Below are 16,286 nucleotides of genomic sequence, written 5' to 3'. Positions count from 1 at the left end.
GTTCAAATTCAAGATGGAGTCACTCAGAGCGGTGATTGCAAACCTGGAAGAAGGGGATTATATGGTGTCTCTGGACATCAAGGATGCTTATCTCCATGTCCCAATTTACCCTTCTCATCAAGGGTACCTCAGGTTTGTGGTACAGAACTGTCACTATCCGTTTCAGACGCTGCCGTTTGGTTTGTCCACGGCACCCCGGGTCTTTACCAAAGTAATGGCCGAAATGATGATACTCCTTCGAAGGAAGGGAGTTTTAATTATCCCTTACTTGGACGATCTCCGGATAAGGGCAAGATCCAGGGAACAGTTGGTAGTCGGGGTAGCACTATCTCAAGTAGTGTTGCGGCAGCACGGTTGGATTCTTAATATTCCAAAATCGCAGCTGATCCCGACGACACGTCTTCTATTCCTAAGGATGATCCTGGACACAGTCCAGAAAAAGGTGTTTCTCCAGGAGGAGAAAGCCAGGGAGTTATCCGAACTAGTCAGAAACCTCCTAAAACCAGGCCAAGTGTCAGTGCATCAGTGCACAAGGGTCCTGGGAAAAATGGTGGCTTCCTACGAGGCAATTCCATTCGGCAGATTCCACGCAAGAACTTTCCAGTGGGACCTGCTGGAAAAATGGTCCGGATCGCATCTTCAGATGCATCAGCGGATAACCCTGTCACCAAAGACAAGGGTGTCTCTCCTGTGGTGGTTGCAGAGTGCTCATCTTCTAGAGGGCGCAGATTCGGCATTCAGGACTGGGTCCTGGTGACCACGGATGCCAGCCTGCGAGGCTGGGGAGCAGTCACACAGGGAAGAAATTTCCAGGGCTTGTGGTCAAGCCTGGAGACATCACTTCACATAAATATCTTGGAGCTAAGGGCCATTTACAATGCCCTAAGCCAAGCAAGACCTCTGCTTCAAGGTCAGCCGGTGCTGATCCAGTCGGACAACATCACGGCAGTCGCCCACGTAGACAGACAGGGCGGCACAAGAAGCAGGAGGGCAATGGCAGAAGCTGCAAGGATTTTTCGCTGGGCGGAAAATCATGTGATAGCATTGTCAGCAGTGTTCATTCCGGGAGTGGACAACTGGGAAACAGACTTCCTCAGCAGAAGTCTTCCACATGATTGTAAACCGTTGGGAAAAACCAAAGGTGGACATGATGGCGTCCCGCCTAAACAAAAAATTTGGACAGGTATTGCGCCAGGTCAAGGGACCCTCAGGCAATAGCTGTGGACGCTCTGGTAACACCGTGGGTGTACCAGTCAGTGTATGTGTTCCCTCCTCTTCCTCTCTTACCAAAAGTACTGAGAATTATAAGACGGAGGGGAGTAAGAACTATACTCGTGGCTCCGGATTGGCCAAGAAGGACTTGGTACCCGGAACTTCAAGTGATGCTCACGGAGGACCCGTGGCATCTACCTTTAAGAAGGGACCTGCTCCATCAAGGACCCTGTCTATTCCAAGACTTACCGTGGCTGCGTTTGACGGCAGGGCGGTTGAACGCCAGATCCTGAAGGAAAAAGGCATTCCGGATGAAGTCATCCCTACCCTGATCAAAGCCAGGAAGGATGTAACCGCAAAGCATTATCACCGCATTTGGCGAAAATATGTTGCGTGGTGCGAGGCCAGTAAGGCCCCGATGGAGGAATTTCAACTAGGTCGATTCCTGCATTTCCTGCAAACAGGAGTGTCTATGGGCCTAAAATTGGGGTCCATTAAGGTTTAAATTTCGGCCCTGTCAATTTTCTTCCAGAAAGAACTAGCTTCAGTTCCTGAAGTTCAGACGTTTGTAAAAGGGGTACTGCATATACAGCCTCCTTTTTGTGCCTCCAGTGGCACCTTGGGATCTCAATGTAGTTTTGGGGTTCCTAAAGTCACAATGGTTTGAACCACTTGAATCTGTGGAGTTAAAATATCTCACATGGAAAGTGGTCATGCTGTTGGCCCTGGCCTCGGCCAGGCGCGTGTCAGAATTGGCGGCTTTATCCTGTAAAAGCCCTTATCTGATCTTCCATTCAGACGGGGCGGAATTGAGGACTCGTCCTCATTTTCTCCCTAAGGTGGTTTCAGCGTTTCATCTGAACCAACCTATTGTGGTACCTGCGGCTACTAGTGACTTGGAGGACTCCAAGTTGTTGGACATAGTCAGGGCCCTGAAAATATATGTTTCCAGGACGGCTGGAGTCAGAAAATCTGACTCGCTGTTTATCCTGTATGCACCCAACAAGTTGGGTGCTCCTGCTTCTAAGCAGACTATTGCTCGTTGGATTTGTAATACAATTCAGCTTGCACATTCTGTGGCAGGCCTGCCACAGCCAAAATCTGTAAAAGCCCATTCCACAAGGAAGGTGGGCTCATCTTGGGCGGCTGCCCGAGGGGTCTCGGCTTTACAACTTTGCCGAGCAGCTACTTGGTCAGGGGCAAACACGTTTGCAAAATTCTACAAATTTGATACCCTGGCTGAGGAGGACCTGGAGTTCTCTCATTCGGTGCTGCAGAGTCATCCGCACTCTCCCGCCCGTTTGGGAGCTTTGGTATAATCCCCATGGTCCTTACGGAGTTCCCAGCATCCACTAGGACGTCAGAGAAAATAAGAATTTACTTACCGATAATTCTATTTCTCGTAGTCCGTAGTGGATGCTGGGCGCCCATCCCAAGTGCGGATTGTCTGCAATACTTGTACATAGTTATTGTTACAAAAATCGGGTTATTATTGTTGTGAGCCATCTTTTCAGAGGCTCCTCTGTTATCATGCTGTTAACTGGGTTCAGATCACAGGTTGTACGGTGTGATTGGTGTGGCTGGTATGAGTCTTACCCGAGATTCAAAATCCTTCCTTATTGTGTACGCTCGTCCGGGCACAGTATCCTAACTGAGGCTTGGAGGAGGGTCATAGGGGGAGGAGCCAGTGCACACCAGGTAGTCCTAAAGCTTTACTTTTGTGCCCAGTCTCCTGCGGAGCTGCTAATCCCCATGGTCCTTACGGAGTTCCCAGCATCCACTACGGACTACGAGAAATAGAATTATCGGTAAGTAAATTCTTATTTTTTGGTACTTATTATTAAAGAAATTCCTTTCTCTAAGTCATTCTAGAGGACACTGTTCCCTCCCAATCTTTTTCTATCTCGCTATCTTCTTCTATGCACCCTATCGTTTTGATGCTTGTAAACTCATAACTGGTGAGCAGCTATAGGAGTGAAGCTCATATTGAACAAAATAAACCTAAATTAAGCCCTAAATCTAACTTAATGGTGAGCAGTGTCCCCCGATAGACCCTAAGAAAGGGATTTAATGGTAAATATAAAAAATTCTGTTTCTGAATTGTTCAACTAATTATGTCTTTTAACTAATCTGAACAGAAAGTTGATATTGTAAAGCGTCCTCAATCAGGGACATCCTCTACCTCTAAGAGCACATCCCCTACGCTGACCCCTTCTCCATCATCTACACCAAAAGGTCGTCTAGCAGAGTCATCCGTATCTTCTTCCTCTTCTCACAAGCAGTCGAAGAGTAGTGGAGGCTCTAGCAGTGGAACCATTACTGATGAAGGTATGCCTTTCTGACCCAAAACCCACATAGTTTGAAACTCCACTACACTGTCGAAAAAGAGGGACAAAAAAGATGGTACCAAGGTTACAATGAAAAAATTAAACCTAAATTATAAATAAATAAATACATATAAAAAAATATGAAATGGGCAAGTATAATTAAAGTCTGTAGAGGTGTGTACACACGGAGCGATATGGCTCAGCGATTTTGACTATATAGTCAAAATCGCTAAGAAAGTTAGCACCTATCGCTCCGTATGTACACAGCGAGCGATAGCGATGCGCGTCCCCGCCAGGTCACTATCGTTGGGAATAATAGACTGTGCAGGCAAGTCAATTTTCACTATGTTGCTGGAAAAGTAAAAGCACCTTCCTATTTAAGTGAGTTAGTCAAAACTGCCCATAGCCAAAATCGCTTGTACACTTAGTCAGAATCGCTGGTAAAGATAGTCAAAATCGCCTACTGCCAGTTCAAGGTAAATCGCTCAGTCAAAATCGCTCCATGTGTACGGATCTTAAGAAAAATATATTTATTAGAATAATCAATGAAATTTCACAACAGAAATAAATACAGTGTGTACACCACTGAAATAAGTCAAAAATAAATAAATCTTGCAGCACAAATGAAATTCTGATAACTATCATTATAACAACTGACTGTAATCAGCGTATATAAGATCTCACATCTAGAAGTGACTGTGGAGAAGTTCAGATTAAAGTTTGCCTGAGAATCTTGACTGGTTTCATCTATGCGCCCTCTGTCTCATGTTTGTCCAATTTGCACCTTCATTACCTAGGACTTTATCTTGTACATCTCCAAGTATGAGATAGTTATCTGAATCTCATATTTGTGCTGCAAGAGTTTTATTTCAACTCCTTTCAGTAGTATACACACTGATTTGTATGAAATATTTATGTTGTGTAATGTTATTGATAATTATTCTGACTATATAGGGCCTAATTCAGAGCTGGACATTATACTGATGTTTGCACAGTTCAGCGATTATTTGCTACTGCGCATGCACAAAAAGTCTGAAAAACCATACTGTGCATGTGCTAATCTAAAGGCCCATACACACTGGGCGATTTTGGCCTAAAAATCGTTAATTTTGGCCGTTTTTAGCGATTTTGAGGTCAAAATCTCAGTGTGTATGGCTCCGCGATTGACGACTGGTGATGATGTGTGCTCCCGCATCATCGTCAGCGAGGTGCTCCATCGGCTAGTTTGACCAGCATGCTTTCAGATGATGGTTCCTTTTCCAGTCATCATTGCTCATCGTACTGCCGCGAGCGATGATGGCTGGAGGATGAATTATTTTCCGCTGGCCGGACCCGCCCTGTATTCTCCCAAACCTTCTTTGGCGCTGCAGTCCCATCTGGTTTCTCCAGCGCCCGCCGCTGGCCCTGCTCCCTCCAGCTACATGCAGCGCAGCAGCAGGCACGGATCATCAAGCAGCGATATCACTGAAGTGAGTCGCTGCATCAGCTTGTGTCCCTGGGTTATATACATTGCTGGCATAGGCCAGCCATCTATATACCACTGGGCACCAATGTTTGTTTATTGTTTTTTTATTTTAGCCAGTAATATATACATTGCTGACACAGGCCAGCAATGTATATATTACTGGTGCCACTGGCCACCAATGATCAATATAAGCCAGTAATGTATACATTGCTGGCACTTAATCAAAATGATTAATCTCTGACTTTGTGATAGCAAAATACGAGAATATAGTTGTCCAGAACATTTTTTTTTAACTTTACTAGGTGTATCACTGAATTATATACTACCCTGTATTCAGAACGTTTTTTTTTTTTTAGATGAGCTGTCTGCCATACTCAAGAAGTTGTCACTCGAGAAGTACCAGCCTATTTTTGAGGAGCAAGAAGTAAGTTGCTTAATATTCTGAATTGAGAATTAAAAATTCTATTGAAAACATGGGTTTAATACACAGATGTGCCCACCTACAGCTCTGCTAATGTAGTGCCAAACAGCTCCTCTTGGCATGCCAGGTCCCGTGAGACTGATATGTCTTGTATAACTGTGTGCGACTGAATCTCTAAATCTGTATACGAAGTGCAATGATGCAGCAGCTGCAGCGTCTTTTCATACCTAGTTCTGTTGTGTTTCATATACAGACCCAGTCGGCAAAAAAGATGCAGAAAGACACCAGATGCTAGCAGAGTCTCATGGGACCTGTCAGCTCTCCCCCACCAGGCATCCCCCTCTGCATGGCGTATTGAGGCTAGATGTATGTATCTATGTAAGAATATTCTGTACCGTGAAGTTAACATGATAGCGAACAATTTATTATGGCTGGGATTTTACTATAATTGCTATTATGCCTTATTTATAAAGAGCAAACATATTACGTAGCTCTGTACATTAATGGGAACTATGATACAAATACATAACTTACAGAAATAAAGATGGTTTTGCCAAAATTAACTTACTATATAATGAGTTGTGATAAACAAAAGATACATACAGTAAGAAAGTGGAAGATTCCTTATGAGCCACCAGTATTAAAGCAACCAGTGGCGACAGGTATTTATATGCCCCTCCCAGGTGTACTGTATGCTATGGTTGGAAGGAGAACAGACAATATTAAATGGAGAAATGACAGATGAACTAGTTTTTGTAGAAAGATCGTTCCCTCAAAGTAGAAATGTCAGGACAGTCAGTCATTACTGTGTCTCCACTTCTCTCATTACCCTTCTGGGTGTGTTTTTTAGTATCCTACTCACTTCTGAACACAGAGCCAGGTTACTTGCTCACTATACTGGGTGATTCAAAATTCGCAGTACACCCTTTTGTTTCAAAAACTGTGCAGGAAATGGGAAATTCTGAGAAACTGGGACTGCGGCTGACATACTGTTGCCCCATTTTCTCGAGAATTTGGAAATTAAACACCTGACAGTGTTATGTGAAATTGGAGGTCTGTCTGGGTGCCGGTTGTTAAAATCTGCAGCTATGACATGGAAACTTCATTCTCCAGACATCAAAATGACCTCACTTCTATCCTCTTTTATCAAAGCCATCTTCAGTTACCTGCAACAAAAAAGTGTGGTAACTTTTGAACCATAACTGCTATTTCAAATCTGTTTGCAGCAATAAACTTTTCAGCAAAGTCTGCTGCTATTAGACATGTTACAAAACCCCCTTTCCATTTGAAAAACTGACGTAGATTCAAGATGGTACCCATGTTTGATACATTCCCTAAAAGATAGCCAACCTCACCCATACCTTACTGGAGTATTCAGTTTTCCCATTTCCTGCACAGTTTTTGAAACAAAAGGGTGTACTGCGACTTTTGAATCACCCTGTATTCGCAGAGATTGTGGTGGCACTGGCAACTATGGTCACCAAAGAGAGCACTGATATTACTAAGTGAGGAAGAGCGATGTGTTGAACTCTCCAGCAGCAGAAGTGAGATGGTGTTCAGCAGATCTTCAAAACAACTTTGTACTTGGTGCCATCAGACACATAGATTTTTGTGTGCAGAACTATGAGGTTGCAAACAAAACTGCATTCAGAAAGGTTACCGTAAGTGTGGCATATTACCCAACATATATTTTGGAGAATATCTTCCACTGTGAGCCTTATGATTTTGCTAATTAAATGGCTGGAATGTACAGGCCCATATCTGCTCATTAATATTTACGTTACTAAACTCTAGTAAATGTTCTCAGAATATAACAGGGAGAGAAGACAACAGACAAATAGCCAACCTGGCGCACTGGCCTTGACCATTTATTACAGAAAAAGAATAACTCTTATTACAAAATTTGAAATCATGATTATTTAAAGATTTTAAGTATTTTTTCTCATGGTATAGTAATTGCTCCTAGTGGACTGGTCATGATTACTGGCACACACAGGGCTACATTTACTAGGGTTACGGTCCTTAGGTCGACACAACTTAGGTCGACCACTGAAGGTCGACAATGCCATTAGGTAGACATGGCCGTTAGGTCGACAGGTCAAAAGGTTGACATGAGTTTTTCACATTCTTTTTTTTTTTTCATACTTAACGATCCACATGGACTATGATTGGAGTGGTAATCTGTGCCGAGCGAAGCAGTAGTTGAGCGAGGCACCCTGCCCGAAGTTTCGCTCGCCATGCGAGGGGACACGGTGCACTAATTGGGGAATTGGGGAATAGTCCAAAATAGAGACCTGGCTTTGAGAGGCGTGTCTGGTTGCCGTTATGGCAGCAGAACCTCACACTGTGTCCCTCCTGCTATAGTGGCAGCAACCCCCCCCCCCCCAATCCCTCCTTCTCCCGCCAGTATTACATTACTTTGGTTTGAAATCCACTTTGATATGACACCATATAGTAGTCTGTGCAGTGATGTTTTTCCTCTAATGATCACTGTTGATAACTATTGTTGTACTTTGAAGTGACTTTTACTATAACAATTTATTTTCCAATTGTAACCAGAAGACCATTTTCTTTATTACATAAATAAATCAGTAATTTCAGAGAATAATATTCAATATTACACATTCTGGTGAGTTTTAATATAAGTATAGTGTGGAGACTCTGGCAATGAGCAATGGCCAGTCTGGACTAATTGACATTGAGTGGCCTTTTTCAGATGATGCAGTATCTGCATTGCTTATGTTGTTGTGTTTATATCACAATGGGAAATCTCTCATAACAACACGATTCTGTTAGATTTGCACCTTTTGGAATTTTTTTTATTTTTAGCACTCATGTAAAATGGGATCCGGTCTTTAGGTCGACAGTAGGTAGGTCGACACTATCTAGGTTGACCACTATTGGTCAACAGTAAGTAGGTCGACATGGTTTCTGGGCTGACAGGGACTCTAGGTCAACATGTTCTAGGTCGACATGACAAAAGATCAACATGAGTTATTCACTTTTTTTTTTTTTTCATTTTTAGAACTATTTCATACTTTATGATCCACATGGACTACAATTGGGAACGGTCACTGGGGGTCATTCCGAATTGATCGCTAGCTAGCAACTTTTTGCAGCGCTGCGATCAGGTTAAATCTCTGCAAAACTGCGTATGCACCGCAATACGCAGGTGCATCGTACGGTTACAAAGAGGATCGGTGCTGGGCGATGGATTTAACGAAGAATCCATCTGCACGGGCGATCACAAGGTGATTGACAGAAAGAGGGCGTTTATGGGTGTCAACTGACCGTTTTCTGGGAGTGTTTGGAAAAACGCAGGCGCGTCCAAGCATTTGCAGGGCGGGTGTCTGACGTCAATTCCGGGACCAAAAAGACTGAAGTGATCGCAGCGGCTGAGTAAGTCCAGAGCTACTCAGAAACTGCACAAACTGTGTTTGTACCGCTCCGCTGCAACGGCGTTCGCACACTTGCATAGCGAAAATACACTCCCCCCATAGGCGGCGACTATCTGATTGCAGCGCTGCAAAAAGTTGCTAGCGAGCGATCAACTCGGAATGAACCCCTCTGTACAGAGAAAACGACACCAAAAAAAGTAAACAAAACTCATGTTGACCTTTTCTCATGTCGACCTAGAGTCCCTGTCGACCTACTTACTGGCGACCAATAGTGGTCGACCTAGACATAAGTATTATCTACCTAACATACCACACCCTGTAAAATAACATTGACGTAATTATTTGTTTATTGCTATAGTCAGTGGGTTCACTGTGTAGCGGTCGCTGTATTTGTCTTTTCCAGGATGTCATTCTGCATCTGCTGTCCATGTACTCCTTGCTTCCTCCACTGTATTCTTATCTACTTTAATTTCAGTTTAAAAATAAATAAAAAATCTATGGAAATTATATATGCTAAGTATCAATTGATTCACTTTATATGCTTGCGAGCAGGGCCTTCCTACCTCTATGACTGTTATCACCCAGTTTGTTATTGTTATTTCAAATTGTAAAGCGCAACGGAATTTGCTGCGCTATATAAGAAACTGTTAATAAATAAATAAATAAATGCTGCCATCATCATGTGTGCCATATGCTTGCTGCCTTTTTAAACATTCGTGTTCATTCTGCAATCAGTAAAAAGTAATTTTTGCATTCAAGCAGTGTGCCGGTTTTTCTGGGTCTAATCCCTCTGGTGGTTATTCTTGGAACTTTCTATATATATATATATATATATATATATATATATATATTTACATCAATCACGGTCAACCTTAGTCTGACTTAAAGGGAAATTTCTACAATAAATAAACTTTGATTTCTAGGTGGAATTTTATAAAGTAAAACATATACCATAAAGGGAAAATATTAATTAACCTATGTTCCATGGAACCACCCAAGCCAGAGTGATCCGATTAGGATCCCGGCAGTCAGAATACCGATGCCCGAATCCTGGCACTATTTTGAATGCCAACATCGGCATCCCGAATTGGTACATCATCCCGGTGCCAGAATCCCGACAGCCGGCATACCGAACGATAACACACCACAGAGCTGGAGAGGTATGCCGTGGGTGAAGGGGGAGGTTTGGTTTATGCTGTGGGGAGATGGTTAGGATCAAGCTGTGCCCCGGGGGGTTAGGTTTAGGAGGCAGGGAGGGTTAGGGTTAGGCTTCGGGAGGGGGGGAGGGTTAGGATTATGCTGCGGGGAGGGGAGGGTTAGGCTAAGCTGGTTATGTTTAGGCTGCGGCAGGGGTGAGAGGGTTAGGTATAGGCTGCAGGGGAGGGGGGGGGGGTAAGGAGAGGGGTGTTAGGGAGCCAGGGGGAGGAAGGTAAGTATATTTACCTTCCCGTCAGTATTCCGAACATTGGAATCGAACACAACAAAGTCCAGTAGGTCCCTCAATTTCTGCCATAGTCTGAGGAGGCTGTAGTTCTGCAGCAACGTTGTTGGTGGCACTGTTCAGGCTTGTTTATTAATCTTATACAAATAATGTATCATAATGTGTATTTCTGCTGCGGGGTACACTGGGCTCCACAAGGATAGACATTGGGGTGTAGAGTAGGATCTTGATCCGAGGCACCAACAGGCTGAAAAGCTTTGACTGTTCCCAGAATGCATAGCGCAGCCTCCTCTATAACCCCGCCTCCCTGCACAGGAGCTCAGTTTTGTAGTTGGTACCGCAGATAGCAGGCACATAACAGAGGGGCAGCCCTAAGAAGAGCTTTTTGAGAAGAAAAGTGAAGACTTCAAGGGCTGCAGCAGTGTGTACACGTCTTTTGACATTCACTGCTGCAGCTCCATCTCTCCCCAGCGGCGCTGTACACTCCCGAGCCCTGGTTGCCGGGTAACTACAGCAGGAGGCTCCGGTTTTCTTCTATGGTCAGGCACACACGACGGGGGCTCTCCGGGATCACGTGGCCACGCTTCGGGACCCGTACTTTATCGCGATCCGGCGCGGTCAGTGGGAGGCAGGCCGCGCGCGCTGGCGGTGGACACTGTGGCAGTACAGGCGATCCCACTAGATCACCAGGGCATGGATGCAGGTCAGGTTTTCCCTTAAAACCGTTTTACTAGTAGCCCGCAGTACCCGGTGGTTTTGCCAGCAGGGGGATAAGGCTTAGACCTGGAGCCCCTCCCCCAGCCCCAGGGCGCCATTTCCAGCAAATGTTCCCGCCCTGGAGCTGCATATCTGTCTCTCCCTCACTCCCTGTCAATGTTTGGGCGCTATTTCTCTCAGCTACACTGTTCCTGGGACTGCTTGGGCAAATCCTCCTGTGTAAAGCCGCCTGGTTGTCAGCGATGTGACTTTACATGACACTTAAGTATTCTACCTGTCACTTAGACAGTGTTAGTTAAGAAAAAGTGCATTTAGTCAGGGTTTTCTAGTACAATTACCCTGTGATATACATCCAGTTCTTACTGTGCAGTGTTATATCTATTGACTACATAGCTATATAAGCTGGTCCAGTGCAGTATTATTGTTAGTAATAACCTCTGCATTGTACAACTGTGACTATATGTGTGTGCATTAGCTTGCTGAGTGGTTTCCATTTAGTGTCTCTCACTCAACTTGCTGTCCCTATATTCTATAACCTGAGGGGGCTTGGTGCGTCAGGTTTTTAAAATAATATAGGATTTTCACAAGATATACTCTCATACGTATTTTTCTCTGTGATTTTAGTCACCATATCTCTCCTATATCTCTCCTTGTGCTGACTACACTGCGCAGGGGTTTGGGTAAGAGGTATTGTGCTGCTGCCAATTGTACTGTGTTACCTGATACTGCAAGTTATATCATGTCTGCTTCTGAAGGTAACGGTTCTGGGGCTGAACACACTGCCGGTGTTGCTGAAGCCACAGATCCATATGAGGAGAATATAGCAGCTGTGGGCTCTGGTTCTGGGGGCTCCTTGCCCCCCAGTGGGACTGTGGCAACGGAGGTACATAATAACCCACCGTGGGCTGCCTTTTCCACACTTCTACGTACGCTAGTTAATAAACTAACACCCCCTATGGGACCCCCTATGCCGGTGCAACCGTATGTGGTCCCTGCAGCTAACCCGACGTGGGCGGGCAATTTATCTGCTCAATTGAAGAAGTTGAACCAGTCCCTGACTACTAAAAAGTCTGACCCTCGCTCGCCTAAGCCCAAGGGGTCCTCTAAGCGAGCTCTTATCTCCTCACAATCCACTGCTGTCACCGACACCTGATGAAGATGGCACTTACACTGACCCCACAGATTCTGACACAGATACTGCTGATGGGGAGGGTAGTTCACATGTGGATGTTCCTGATCTTTTGGAGGCTATTAAGTTGATTTTACAGATTACGGATGATCCCGAGCCATCCGTCCCTTCTAAGAAACCAGATAGGTTCAAGCGTCAGAAGGTGGTTAAACAAGTTTCTCTAACGTCCTAAGTGGATGCTGGGGACTCCGTAAGGACCATGGGGAATAGCGGCTCCGCAGGAGACTGGGCACATCTAAAGAAAGCTTTAGGACTATCTGGTGTGCACTGGCTCCTCCCCCCATGACCCTCCTCCAAGCCTCAGTTAGATCTCTGTGCCCGAACGAGAAGGGTGCACACTAGGGGCTCTCCTGAGCTTCTTAGTGAAAGTTTTAGATTAGGTTTTTTATTTTCAGTGAGACCTGCTGGCAACAGGCTCACTGCATCGAGGGACTAAGGGGAGAAGAAGCGAACTCACCTGCGTGCAGAGTGGATTGGGCTTCTTAGGCTACTGGACATTAGCTCCAGAGGGACGATCACAGGCCCAGCTTGGATGGGTCCCAGAGCCGCGCCGCCGGCCCCCTTACAGAGCCAGAAGGCAGAAGAGGTCCGGAAAATCGGCGGCAGAAGACGTCCTGTCTTCAACAAGGTAGCGCACAGCACTGCAGCTGTGCGCCATTGCTCTCAGCACACTTCACACTTCGGTCACTGAGGGTGCAGGGCGCTGGGGGGGGGGGCGCCCTGAGACGCAATAAAAACACCTTGCACATATAGCTCCTGGGCTATATGGATGCATTTAACCCCTGCCAGAATCCATAAAAAAGCAGGAGAAAAGTCCGCGAAAAAGGGGCGGAGCCTATCTCCTCAGCACACTGGCGCCATTTTCCCTCACAGCTCCGTTGGAGGGAAGCTCCCTGTCTCTCCCCTGCAGTCACTACACTACAGAAAGGGTTAAAAAAAAGAGAGGGGGGCACTAATTAGGCGCAGTATTAACTATACAGCAGCTATAAGGGGAAAAACACTTATATAAGGTTATCCCTGTATATATATAGCGCTCTGGTGTGTGCTGGCAAACTCTCCCTCTGTCTCCCCAAAGGGCTAGTGGGGTCCTGTCCTCTATCAGAGCATTCCCTGTGTGTGTGCTGTATGTCGGTACTTTTGTGTCGACATGTATGAGGAGAAAAATGATGTGGAGACGGAGCAGATTGCCTGTAATAGTGAGGTCACCCCCTAGGGGGTCGACACCTGAGTGGATGAACTGTTGGAAGGAATTACGTGACAGTGTCAGCTCTGTATAAAAGACAGTGGTTGACATGAGACAGCCGGCTACTCAGCTTGTGCCGGTCCAGACGTCTCAGATGGCAGATATAGACGCCGACACGGATACTGACTCCAGTGTTGACGGTGAAGAGACGAATGTGACTTCCAGTAGGGCCACACGTTACATGATTGAGGCAATGAAAAATGTTTTACACATTTCTGATAATACGAGTACCACCAAAAAAGGGGTATTATGTTCGGTGAGGAAAAACTACCTGTAGTTTTCCTGAATCTGAGAAATTAAATGAGGTGTGTGATGATGCGTGGGTTTCCCCCGATAATAACGGATAATTTCTAAAATGTTATTGGCATTATATCCTTTCCCGCCAGAGGTTAGGGTGCGTTGGGAAACACCCCCTAGGGGGGATAAAGCGCTCACACGCTTGTAAGGGCTCTACCTTCGCCTGAGATGGCCGCCCTTAAGGATCCTGCTGATAGAAAGCAGGAGGGTATCCTAAAATAAGAATTTACTTACCGATAATTCTATTTCTCATAGTCCGTAGTGGATGCTGGGGACTCCGAAAGGACCATGGGGAATAGCGGCTCCGCAGGAGACTGGGCACAAAGTAAAAGCTTTAGGACTAGCTGGTGTGCACTGGCTCCTCCCCCTATGACCCTCCTCCAAGCCTCAGTTAGGATACTGTGCCCGGACGAGCGTACACAATAAGGAAGGATTTTGAATCCCGGGTAAGACTCATTACCAGCCACACCAATCACACCGTACAACTTGTGATCTGAACCCAGTTAACAGCATGATAACAGAAGGAGCCTCTGAAAAGATGGCTCACAACAACAATAACCCGATTTTTGTAACAATAACTATGTACAAGTAATGCAGACAATCCGCACTTGGGATGGGCGCCCAGCATCCACTACGGACTATGAGAAATAGAATTATCGGTAAGTAAATTCTTATTTTCTCTAACGTCCTAGTGGATGCTGGGGACTCCGAAAGGACCATGGGGATTATACCAAAGCTCCCAAACGGGCGGGAGAGTGCGGATGACTCTGCAGCACCGAATGAGAGAACTCCAGGTCCTCCTCAGCCAGGGTATCAAATTTGTAGAATTTAGCAAACGTGTTTGCCCCTGACCAAGTAGCTGCTCGGCAAAGTTGTAAAGCCGAGACCCCTCGGGCAGCCGCCCAAGATGAGCCCACTTTCCGTGTGGAATGGGCTTTTATAGATTTTGGCTGTGGCAGGCCTGCCACAGAATGTGCAAGCTGAATTGTACTACAAATCCAACGAGCAATCGTCTGCTTAGAAGCAGGAGCACCCAGCTTGTTGGGTGCATACAGGATAAACAGCGAGTCAGATTTTCTGACTCCAGCCGTCCTGGAAACATATATTTTCAGGGCCCTGACTACGTCCAGCAACTTGGAATCCTCCAAGTCCCTAGTAGCCGCAGGCACCACGATAGGTTGGTTTAAGTGAAATGCTGAAACCACCTTAGGGAGAAATTGAGGACGAGTCCTCAATTCTGCCCTGTCCGTATGAAAAATTAGGTAAGGGCTTTTATAGGATAAAGCCGCCAATTCTGATACACGCCTGGCTGAAGCCAGGGCTAACAGCATTACCACTTTCCAAGTGAGATACTTCAAGTCCACAGTGGTGAGTGGTTCAAACCAATGTGATTTTAGGAATCCCAACACTACATTGAGATCCCCAGGTGCCACTGGAGGCACAAAAGGAGGCTGTATATGCAGTACTCCCTTGACAAACGTCTGAACTTCAGGTACAGAAGCTAGTTCTTTTTGGAAGAATATCGACAGGGCCGAAATTTGAACCTTAATGGACCCTAATTTGAGGCCCATAGACAGTCCTGTTTTCAGGAAATGCAGGAATCGACCCAGTTGAAATTCCTCCGTAGGGGCCTTCCTGGCCTCGCACCACGCAACATATTTACGCCAAATACGGTGATAATGTTGTACGGTTACATCCTTCCTGGCTTTGATCAGGGTAGGGATGACTTCATCCGGAATGCCTTTTTCCTTCAGGATCCGGCGTTCAACCGCCATGCCGTCAAACGCAGCCGCGGTAAGTCTTGGAACAGACATGGTCCCTGCTGGAGCAGGTCCTGTCTTAGAGGTAGAGGCCACGGGTCTTCCGTGAGCATCTCTTGAATTTCCGGGTACCAAGTCCTTCTTGGCCAATCCGGAGCCACGAGTATAGTTTTTACTCCTCTCCTTCTTATGATTCTCAGTACTTTTGGTATGAGAGGAAGAGGAGGGAACACATACACTGACCGGTACACCCACGGTGTTACCAGAGCGTCCACAGCTATTGCCTGAGGGTCCCTTGACCTGGAACAATATCTGTCCAGTTTTTTGTTGAGGCGAGACGCCATCATGTCCACCTTTGGTTTTTCCCAACGGTTTACAATCATGTGGAAGACTTCCGGGTGAAGTCCCCACTCCCCCGGGTGAAGATCGTGTCTGCTGAGGAAGTCTGCTTCCCAGTTGTCCACTCCCGGAATGAACACTGCTGACAGTGCTATCACATGATTTTCCGCCCAGTGAAGAATCCTTGCCACTTCCGTCATTGCCCTCCTGCTTCTTGTGCCGCCCTGTCTGTTTACGTGGGCTACCGTGATGTTGTCCGACTGGATCAATACTGGCTGACCCTGAAGCAGAGGCCTTGCCTGACTTAGGGCATTGTAAATGGCCCTTAGTTCCAGGATATTTATGTGAAGTGACGTTTCCATGCTTGACCACAAGCCCTGGAAATTTTTTCCCTGTGTGACTGCTCCCCAGCCTCTCAGGCTGGCATCCGTGGTCACCAGGACCCAATCCTGAATGCCGAATCTGCGGCCCTCTAGG

The 16,286-nt window shown here is 45.9% G+C and overlaps 1 protein-coding gene across 2 annotated transcripts in view; it reads left to right on the top strand.

Moving 5' to 3' along the window:
* Positions 1–16,286, top strand: part of ANKS6 (ankyrin repeat and sterile alpha motif domain containing 6) — a 255,254-nt gene that overhangs the window by 195,608 nt on the left and 43,360 nt on the right. The window contains exons 12-14 of one of the 2 annotated variants that reach the window (XR_010177741.1): positions 3,351–3,540; positions 5,361–5,428; positions 5,679–5,791. Coding sequence is in view for 1 of the 2 variants with exons in the window: in XM_063922805.1 (XP_063778875.1) it covers positions 3,351–3,540; positions 5,361–5,428 (258 nt within the window). In the remaining variant the exon portion in view is untranslated. The remainder of the gene's footprint in view (positions 1–3,350; positions 3,541–5,360; positions 5,429–5,678; positions 5,792–16,286) is intronic. The other variant, XM_063922805.1, reaches the window with a different exon arrangement.

The sequence above is a fragment of the Pseudophryne corroboree genome, chromosome 5, assembly GCF_028390025.1.
Source record: "Pseudophryne corroboree isolate aPseCor3 chromosome 5, aPseCor3.hap2, whole genome shotgun sequence".
NCBI classification, from domain to species: Eukaryota; Metazoa; Chordata; class Amphibia; order Anura; family Myobatrachidae; genus Pseudophryne; species Pseudophryne corroboree.
The sequence above is the reverse complement of the archived record's forward strand: the minus strand, read 5'-3'. Positions and strand labels throughout refer to the sequence as shown.